Source organism: Olea europaea, unplaced genomic scaffold (assembly GCF_002742605.1).
Source record: "Olea europaea var. sylvestris unplaced genomic scaffold, O_europaea_v1 scaffold2689, whole genome shotgun sequence".
NCBI lineage: Eukaryota > Viridiplantae > Streptophyta > Magnoliopsida > Lamiales > Oleaceae > Olea > Olea europaea.
In genome coordinates this window covers 1-10,821 of record NW_019245279.1, presented here as the reverse complement: position 1 = coordinate 10,821, position 10,821 = coordinate 1, and the positions used below count along the sequence as shown (strand labels likewise).

At 36.0% G+C, this 10,821-nt stretch overlaps 1 protein-coding gene across 4 annotated transcripts in view; it reads right to left on the bottom strand.

Moving 5' to 3' along the window:
- LOC111383430 overlaps positions 1 to 7,802 on the bottom strand; it is an 11,508-nt gene extending 3,706 nt beyond the window's left edge. For 2 of the 4 annotated variants that reach the window (XR_002700742.1, XM_023007541.1), the window contains exons 1-7: positions 7,241 to 7,802; positions 5,342 to 6,616; positions 3,062 to 4,822; positions 1,716 to 2,786; positions 1,419 to 1,487; positions 801 to 905; positions 574 to 663 (exon numbers count right to left, since the gene is read on the bottom strand). Coding sequence is in view for 3 of the 4 variants with exons in the window: in XM_023007541.1 (XP_022863309.1) it covers positions 574 to 663; positions 801 to 905; positions 1,419 to 1,487; positions 1,716 to 2,786; positions 3,062 to 4,822; positions 5,342 to 6,616; positions 7,241 to 7,294 (4,425 nt within the window). In the remaining variant the exon portion in view is untranslated. The remainder of the gene's footprint in view (positions 1 to 573; positions 664 to 800; positions 906 to 1,418; positions 1,488 to 1,715; positions 2,787 to 3,061; positions 4,823 to 5,341; positions 6,617 to 7,240) is intronic. The other 2 variants (XM_023007539.1, XM_023007540.1) reach the window with 2 other exon arrangements.
- Positions 7,803 to 10,821: the final 3,019 nt, after the last annotated feature.

Here is a 10,821-nt window from a genome sequence, read left to right as displayed (position 1 = left end):
GTTGTTTGGCTGGAACTAGGGGACAGTGAAGTGGCGGCAGCAGCAAGGTGGAGGTGAAGGTGACAAGAAAGGTGGGGCAGGGTTAGTGAAGAAGATGATATATTTTTCTTTGCTTTCTTCGGATTTCATCACAAACTTTGACTTTTTATCATCCAAACGGAGGTTTCCATCATTTGGAACTCAAATCCTACAAAGGTGAAAAATTTGGGACTGTGATGCTCCAGAAGCAGGGTTGGGGACCTAAGGTGTAATTTTCCTTGGACATTAAAGAAAATTAATCTAATGCCAAGTTCATATTGTAGACTAACCGAAGTAAATGAAGATACTGGAATGGCATGTTCGCGTTTACAACAGTTGACAACTGTGTACGAACAGAAAGAGTAAAAGCAAAATGTCCCCTATATTGAATCAAAAGCACGACTTACAACAATTCTTTGTACATGTGGCTTATGCCTATATAGCAATTATGTTTAGCTTCTAAATTGCTATGCTAGATTTTCAGGGCACGTATTAATCAGCTAGTATGTCCACTCATAATCTAATTTATTGTCAGAGAAACAAGCACAATATCACCTTATCAGTAGCTATTTCCCACTTGCTTGTGCAATAAGAAAGAAGAAAACTCATCAAGTGAAAGAACTCCATTTTAAGGTCAGGCCGAGCCTGCAATTATTGTATGACAAAGTAAATAATTAATTTCAAGTTTCAAAGAAAAAAAATGAAGTAAAGAAGCTGACCAAAGAAGTTAGTCGCCATCCAACTAAAAGCTTCATATAAAAAGTTGGATACTAGCAACTTACTAGTGTTTTCTGTATGAAAGTAATATCAATTAATGCCAGATTGTTCAACACCTTCAGCACTCCAGTCGCCACTTCCTCAAAATTAGATGGAAGGACATACGAACTCTGAAGAGAAGTAACTCAATTTCAATTATTCAATACCAAACTAGGAAAACACAATCTAGAATGCTTGAGAGAGATTTTTTAAACACTAATCATTAGAAGCTAAACATGTGTTTCTAATTTGTAGCTCTGCTTTAGTGTCTTTTCCATTCTGTATGTGCTTCAATTGAGAGAACGAATATGAAACAATCTTAATTATGACAATCTGCATCGTCTCAACTAAGTTTTTCTTCCACCGTGGGGTAAGTGCATAAAAGACGGACAGACAGCTGGCTAGGAATAAACCTACACAAACCAGAAATAGGAGCAATCTCGACTTCTTTCTGTAAAAAGTAAATGAAATTAATAGGTTAATTAAACAGGGATATACTAAGTGAATCCTAAGCTGCTGCTGCGAGGCATTGTTTACTTGCCGATTCAAACGAGGTTTAAACTTTAAATTGCATTTCTTCCATAAAACACATTGTCCATCTGTTTATTATATTATCTCAGTATAACAACGAAATGATCTCAAACCTGCATCCACGTGCTGATGCCAAGATGAAATGGACATGCACTGGTTTTCTCTTTGTTCAAGATGATAAACTAAACAGAGGAAGACAGTCTTATTATCAATATTTTTGAGAATCACCAAACAATTATGAACAGTTAAAATACAATCAGCAAAAATATATTGATGAAACAAGGTTCAAAATGCTGGCTCAGAAACTTGAATTAATTTATTTAACAAAATGGTTAAAGAAAAGAAACATTAGTGAAATAGTAAACAATTTATTGCACCTAATATGCATATCAATGAAGGGATGTAAGTACCTGTTCTGCAGATAACCGGTTATTAGCCTGCAATAGCACAGCAGTTAACATGGAAGGAAGACAGACTAAGCCAGTCTCAGACATCGCTGAGAGAAGAAAGGCTACAGGCCGCTTTAAGCCAAAGTCATTTGCATTCTTTTGTTCTGCAGCACAGCTTGAAGAATTCTTTCCAACTTTCTGAGGGAGAGAACCCTCAGGTTTATTATCAGTCGGAATTATTGGAGACTCATCCACGACCTCTACAGTTTTGATCTTATAGCTAATACACTCAATTTTATGTGATTTATTATCAATGAGTACTGGAATATTGTCTAGTGGCCTATCCTCTGGTACATCTGGCAAATTTACAGGTGTGCTACCAGTAGGCAGAAAAGGTGAACTATTATATCCAATAGAATCGCATGAAGTGGAAGATCTTGAGGTTGCAGCCTCAAAATGTTTTGCTTCCCCAGGTGTTTTTCCTGGCATCGTTGCATTTGGAAAAGATTCCCAATCTATTGAGGACACTTCTCCAAATTTGGAAGTCAGAACAGTCAACAAATTTATACTTAAGAGAATAGATGAAGGAAAAGGTGAACCTTCCACCTGAGGCCTATCATAAAGTGCAAAAAAATCCCTTAACCGGTGGATAATTTGGTACTCAATAACAAGCTCTAATAGACCATCCTGCATCTGATGTTGGCGCACATCACAGCTGACATGACCGATAATTGCAGCCACGGACCATAGAAAACCATCTAAAATTTCAGAAATAGTCTCCAAATTTCCAACCGATGTTTTACTTGAGATAAAGTTGGTAGAACCACGGATATTTGATGATGCTGCCATTTTAATATAATTCTCAAGTGCGGCAGCCAACATGGGGATGATTGGGGGCAAGAGATTTTGTGCAAGAAAATAACTCCGGTTTGCTGGCACTACAAGCACTACCCTCAGAAGTCTTAGAAGGTATGTTGTAACCTGACAGGCTTCAGGTTTTGATGTGTGAGAAGCAGGTAGAGCAGAAGCAATGAAATCTATTAAACCAGCTTGGCGAGATGCCTGCAGCTCAGTATCCCTTCCCTCCAAGAACTAGAGACAAATGTATGTCTAAACCAATGAGTAAGCAATATTAAATAGGAAAAAAAAATAATAATAATAATAAAGAGAGAGAGCTGAAAAGATATGATTGAATCAAGAAATAGAAAATCAACATCATAATGCAAAACATTTTAATGTTTACATCAATAGCAGGAAATTATAGTAGGATAATTATTCATTGATTTGACAGTTATGCTTTTGTTTCCCAATATAAAAAAGAAAAGTGAGACATGAAAAGTAAATTAGGGTGAAGTCCAATTCGGTACCTTGATTATTTCAGCAGTTATTAGTCCAAAAGTAGAAGCACCATCTTTTCTTGCTTGGCGAAGTTTTTGCAGTTCCTGAAGCCATCTGGCAATTTTTCCCCTTGCAGTTCCCACAGCAGTCCTATAGCCTATCCCAGAATTTTCAACACCAACAGAAGGCTCAGAAAATTCATGTTTTAACGACATTAGTCTTTGTCGAATTTTTTTAATTTTTCGCTTCAACGAGTTATGCATTGACTCATTGCCAGTCGCAATACTTGAGCCTCCTGTACAACCACTGTTGTTTACCTGATAATCTTCTCCATTACCATTTGGAGTAGATCTGCCTTGAGATTGACCATCCTTATTCACAGAGCGCCGCAATAAAGGTGAAGATTGATCCCTAAAATCCATTGATGCTCTTTCGCGTATTTGTTCAAGATAAAACTTGCGTCGCTGTTCACTTTCACTGAGTCTTTCGGCTAATCTCTGAGCCAGGAGTTCAGCCTCCTCCTGTTGAGCTTTGGCTCGGACCTCCTTTCTTCGCATCTGTTCCATAGCCCTGGCTTCTCGTGCTGCACTTGATGCTTTGCGCTCTTCTTCCCTTCTTACTTGAGCCTCTTCCTTCCTTCGCTGTGTCTCTGCAAGACGCTGCAACTTTTCTGCTTCAATGAGCCTTTTGCGTTCCAGAACAGCTTCTTCCCTAGCCATGTCCTCTCTCTGTTTAATTTTCATCACTTGAAGTTTCTCAGCCCTTCTCAATTCTGAATCCTGAAGTTTCTGCCTCAATATAAGCTTTTTATTCTCTTCATTTAGCGATGTGATGAATCGTACCTCATTAACTTTACTGCTTTCATCACCAGCTCTTCTCACAACCTGAGCTAAATATGCTTCATGCCTGGATTCACTACGCTGGTGGCGAGCAAACATTGACTCCCGCAACTTATTGCTGCGAACAGTCTGCCACTCATTCACACGGTTCAGTTTATCTGAAGTTCTTTGAAGTTTTTGCATTCTCTCATTCTCAAGTTGAGTTCTGATTCTAGTCGCTCGTGCATGTTTCTCTTCTGCTTCCTTTTTAAGGTCAAGAGCTGATTTTTTTTTCTTCTCAGGAGACATAAGTTTATCATGCAAAAGGCGTGCACGATCAGCACTTTTCCTACCCATGCCTGGTGAATAAGAAAAACGGGAAGATACACGATGTGGAGTGCCAAGTATGTCCTCCCAATTCCTCTTCTCTTTCCAGGCATCCATAGATTTCCATGAGTTCCCATTTCTCTTTTCCCCCTCTTTCTCAAGACAAGGAATCTGTCTTTTCAGGGAATCAATTGCTTTGGAATTTTTCCCCACAGTATGTTCTGCCAACATTTTTTCTTTCTTAGAAAGAGGTCTATCAGCTTCTGAATCTGCATTTAGTTCCCTATTGATCGGTAACCTGGATGCAACAGAATTAGATTTCCCTGAATCAATATTTTTCTTTTCTTTGATTGATCTCCGAGAGTTATTTGTGGATCCAGTTCGTTTCCTTTCCTTTGCTGTTGATTCTTTAGGATCGCCTTCTAAATTACTTCTCTTAGCATATTTATCGCCTTCTAAATTACTACTCTTAGCAGACTTCTCCAAAATATCACCTGATCTGGGATGGCGACTATGAAAATCAGACCCCAGTTTCTCAGCACTGTTAGCATGTTCCCTAGTTCTCTCTTGTTGTATTTTCCTAAAAGCCTCAAGAGATGAAGAAAGTATCTCTGCCCTGCGTGGTGAAGATGTCATTCGACGAACCTGCACTTGTGTAATACGGTTAATGCTTTTAGGCAATGTAGACACAAGATAATGAAGAATGAAAACAAATATCAGGCACCGCATGTCAATAAATTCTTAGAGAATATAAGGAAACCATGGCCAGATCCACATCAGAGAGACTAATGCACATATGTCTCAAGTGAGATATCTTCACTAAACATGAACTTCATTTTTTATATTTGTTAAGATTATGTATTTTACTGTAAACGACCAAAATTAGTTTTACAGCTCCATTTATATTCGGTGAAGAGCAATCATTCCAGCATATAAGCATTAATGAAAGGAAATATGAAGAAGTTGAAAAGTGACAAGACAAATTACAAATCGCATAAACTCTTTGGCAGGCCCTTTTTTTTTTTTTTTTTTTTTTTTTTTTTTTTTAATCTATTAAAAGTACATTCAAGGAAGATGGAATAAAGCAGTCATGTCTAGAAATCTACAGCTACAAGGAAACCAAAAATATAATCCATTGACATTCAAATCAATAAGAATGCTAACCTCCCATGAGAGGGCATGTGGTCTGCGGTGATCAGACTGCATGACCAATGGGACCCCAGCAGTTACATGAGAAGAGGACCTTTTCAGTTTCTCAAATTCCTCAACTCTGGAATTCAGTTCTCTAAAATCTGATGCAGCTTCTTCAAGAACAAGGACGGCCTCTTTCATCTGCTCATTATCACATTCAAGTTCGCACAGAAGATAGAGTTCATCTACAGCCCTATTAAGGCTCTCAAAGAGAAAGCACCAAAGGCGTTGCCTGAATCTTTCTTTACTTTCACACGTGTCATCTGAATCTATGGAATTCAAATTTTGAGTTTCCAGTAAATCCTCAGAAATTGAATCACACTTTTGATACCTAGACTCTTCCACAGAGGTGGTCGGGATAGACTCTGCCACACTCCTATGTTCACTCTTCTCAGGTGGCACAACATAATCTTTGGAGCAACCAGTTTCAGATTTCAAACCAGGTGTTTCCATCATTCCAATCTCTTCAATGGCAGCACATGGAGTATTTTCACCGGACAAATGGGAAGCATCATCAGTTTTGCTGTTAACATGTTCACAATCTACATCGAAATTAGAAGTAATAGTGCTTTGACTAACTATCCTCTCACTTGTAATTTGCACTTTCACATCTTCTGAAGATACCTCATTCACCCCATTACGGTCTTTGGCAAAAGAAACTGCCATTGGGGAGAAAGAATCAGACTTTGGAAGAGCCTGATTTTCATCTACTATTGCCCCAACAAATTTGTTGTCCTTGCTATCAATTTTGGAACATGAAATAGATTCATCAGCACTCTCAGATTTCATACAGACCAAATTATGATTATCAATCCCACCTAATTTAATTCCAGTCTCACGAGCGTTACCATAATGCATTATCAATGTTCCATCATCTAAATCACCCCACTTAATTTTTGGAAAGACAGTATTCTTCTGAGTATGTTCTTCATTGGCAACTACTTTACAATTAGAATCTTGGATTTCTGTAGCTGCTAAATGAAATGATTTGGAGTTTCCATTATCTTGACTGACAACACATTTATCAAGGCAATGAACAACCCCCTCATCTTCAGTTGAAACAGAAGAGGAATTTGGAGCACTATTGGGACCATGTATAGTACAGTCTCTACCAGCATCCGAAGCAAACTTGTCTTTGTCTTGTTTTACGCCCGATGGAAGCTGGGTGCTCATATGAGTAGAATTTTGTTTTCCAGAGAGTCCTCCAACCAAACCATGCTGTGGGAATTTTGATTTGCTTCTATGTTTCTGGACAATAAGTTCATATGAAAGCTCCTTCTTTGTTATTAAAAAGAAAACATCAAAAGATAAATCCTGGAATGAGTAGCAACAGAAAGAAATGGCATTTGGAGGGTAGAATGCAAAAATTTGGTAATGGGGATAGATGAAAATCAACCTAGAAGATGAGGTAAATTATTAATGCATTAATTTCTTCAACAGACCTAACCAGAAAACCATCACACCTTCTGGAAATTAGACACAAATTAGACACAATTGGTTCACGATACCAACACTCTGAATTCCAGACAGAACTAATCAGGAATTACATCAGAGTTGAGGCATCAAATATATAGTGATGTACTGGGGATATCAAAAACAAATTCGTTTTTAATGTGTGAGATCAAATTCTCAATTGAAGTTATCTATCTCAGCTATTCCATGCGATAAATAATCAAAAGAACTCAAGAATATTTTGACTCGGTCCACAAGATGAACATCAGCCGACATCTTTCAACCAAAAAAAGAAAATAAATTTGAACGCATTATATAACTAACTCCCACGATAATCCAAATGTAAATGCATTTTCTTTGCAAAAAGCGAAAAATATTCATTCTTCGATCCTTATAAGAAATTATTGTGTAAAAATATACCTTTTTGACTTGCATCCATCCAGAGCCTTGATCATCTCCTCCACTGCTCTCCATCAACTACCGCACCACCCTAGATATTTTTTTCTCGCAAAATCACTAATTTAAATAAGACTTTTGTTTTACAACAACTGTACAAGACCATTATTAATTTGCACATAAAGTTAATGTCTGGCTAATTAAATAAAAATAGTAATTTGTCCCAAAAGATTCAAACTGCACTTCCAAAAATTTCAACAGAAGATACTAACTATGATTAAAAAAAACATGGATTTTACAGTAAAGGTACAAAATTCTCTGAAAATGGGATTTTAAATAATTCTATTAAACAGATTGAAAGTCCTATATTTAATCAAACTGGAAAAAAAATCCAAGAAAATGTAAGAGATAACAAGAGCCCAGCAATGCGTAATCTAGAATTGCTTTAATATTTTCTTGGGTTGCTTAAAATGGAAAATTTTGATCGACAGAATGTGAAAAGGAATACTGGGAGCTGCGGTCGGCATATGATATGAGGAGAAACAAGAAAAAAGTGTGTAGTGATGGAGAGAGTGATTTTTCTGACTGATCTCTCCTCACTATTGGCTCTTAATTACATTTAAGTCCCACATTCCTCATGTTTGTCAATTGACAGTTTTGCCCATTTGCCTAGGGCTGCGCAGTATGTGCAGGGATGAAAAAATGTCTTTGTCCACCTCATCCCATCCAGCTTCGTCGATGGATCAGGTTAAGAACTACTGACGTATTTTATTCTTTGCACCGTCATGTGTCCTATATCGTCTTGTTGTCATTGGTGAAAATTATGTGAAAAAATTTCTTAAGAAAATTCGGTCTAAAAGAAACAAATAAAAAAGAAATGATAGCAACAATATTATCATATTTTTAATAATGTTTAATTTATAAATCAATATAAATGACCGATGAATAAATTGATATTATTTGTGGGCCCGTAAGAATGTATGGTTAGATAAAGTTTGATTACTTATAAATGATTTATGAATTTCGCAAAACAGAAGATTATTAAAGGGGACTTTTCCTATCCATGTTTATTTATTACAATAATTTTAGTGATGTTAGTTAATTATCTTCAAATTTAACTATCGTAATCAACTTGTTTTGCATTAGGATTAGCCTAAAGAAATTTGACGCCTTAGATGATTAATTATTAGGAGGTCATTAAGCCCGTGTTTGGTTGGGATAAAAATCATATTTTTAACAGATTTTGATAAAAATTGATGAAACGTGTCATTGAAAAGTTGTGAGACTCGTGAAATATATAGTTAAAATTAATTATTAACTTTGATTTAGATTAAAATCTGAATTTTAATCGATATCAAACATGGGCTAAATATAATTTTTTACAAGCATAACAATACTTAAATATATATAGATACATAATATATTTATTTTTAAACGAAAACTTTGTGCAATTCAAAATATAGAACAGTAAATACATTTCTCGCAATTCGAACGATTAAGCTAGCATCCGATAAGTCAATGAACCTATATACTCTGATAGAATATAAATTAAAATAAGGATGATCTAGGTGGTTAAGGTATACTGCATACGTTATTTATAAAGGGAATCTTCTTAAAGAGAAATGCAATCTCAATACAACACTCCACAAAATGGAGTAGATTAAAACTATTGATGTGTACTAAAATGCGTAGTATTAGACAATGAGACTTGAGCCCAACAACATAGAACATAAGATATGAAACACGAGCAATTAAATGCTTGTTTGATAATACCTTTAAGTGCTTATAAGTTGTGCGTCTTACTGAATAAACAGATAAATGAGTAATAAGTGCGAATAGCTCTTGAAATTTATAGATACTCTCTAAATTGTAAAAATGATCTTTAAAAAATAAAGAGTCCATTGAAAATCTAAGTTGTAGGTCATATGAATGTATAAATTAAAAAAAAAAAGTATATTAAGGTGCTTAAAAAAATAAAGCATTGCTAGATATGTACTAAAAATTGGAAGATAGAGGGATTTTGCCAATGATGATGGTGAACATGAGAAATGGGTCTTTAAAAAAAATGAAAGGAAAAAAAAATTAACACAACTGTTTCGGAAGCTCTTTCCAATGATTTTCAATTCGGTGTTTTTTGGGTTCAGTCCAACGTACCTTTATCTACTAACAACAAATTCAACCAGCTCCGATCCACAACCAATATAATTCACCTCGATTGTTATTCAATCTTACCCACGAAAGATAAGAAACGATGATGATTTGTAGCCACAAAGGTAAGGAGAAAATACCACAATGGTAGGCAATGAAGGAACCACCAATTACACAAAATAAACAAGCGGTTTTGACACTTCTAGGGGCATTTTTCACACACTTCAAGGGTAGCTGAGATTCTTCTTTCCTCACACACAAGCCACATAAATCATACTAGAAAGTGGCTAGGTTTTATTCCTTATAGGTATGCTAAGGTTAAGCTTTTTAATTGGACCAAGAAAGAGGTAATTGGGCTAAGATTAAAGCCATCCAAGATGGAATATAATTGGATCAGGTGGAGTTCATGGACTTGGTTGTTGGACTTATTTCATTTATCTGCCTATGCCTATGAAATATATTAATCCACATTAACATCATAGCCCAGGATTTATTTGGTATAAAAAAATCCAACAAATTTCCACCTTGATGTTCAATAAATCTGCAAGAAATCAAAACACACAATTAGTGCTTGCAAAATTAAGGTAGCCAATAAAATTGGATCAAAAACCTTACCTCAAACACATACCACACCTGCTCCATATACTCACCGAGGCTAAAGTCAAGAACACCCAAGTAGAAGTAAATATTGAACAGTAAAAAATTAAGAGCAAATACGTATGCGATGATGATATATTATAAGATAACACACACAAATCTTTTAAAAAATACGTTCACATAGAACTACTGATTAACACAAAGTTAATCGAACACATGGTCAATCACATATGCAACAAATGTATAAATGACCCACGAAAAGATCTCACCACACTTACCCTATCTCACCACTCACACTTTGAGAACACATATCTCCTCTCATCGCCCACCATACTCACTAGACTGATCACTCAACTCATGTTTAACTGGTAGGTCACAATAGATCCTAAGTCTACGGGATAATCCTCTATCACTACATCATTTCTCTCAACCTACGTGGATAATGGGTCTCCACCTAATAGAAATGATAGAAGTGCCTCTCTCACACACTCTACCTGATCAGGATCTCTTACAGATAAATGATTCTAGACATTTAATTACATCTCCACTCGTGATCCAAATGTCACATTCTACATCCCCGATACAAATCACAATGTATCCTTAGGCATCTATACTTCATCTCATCAAAATACATCCAACACACTGCTAATGTATCTAACCCACTATCCGTGTAAACAATTACACTAAGTAATCATATTACCTCAAATTCATGCAAATAGACATATCAAACACATTGAAATGTAGCATATACTGATGCAACAAAATTAGGCAACCATATATATGCAGAAAGGATCACACACAGATACACATGCAATAACTATGTTTACTCTCAATAAACCTCACTAGGGTCATTACTCGAC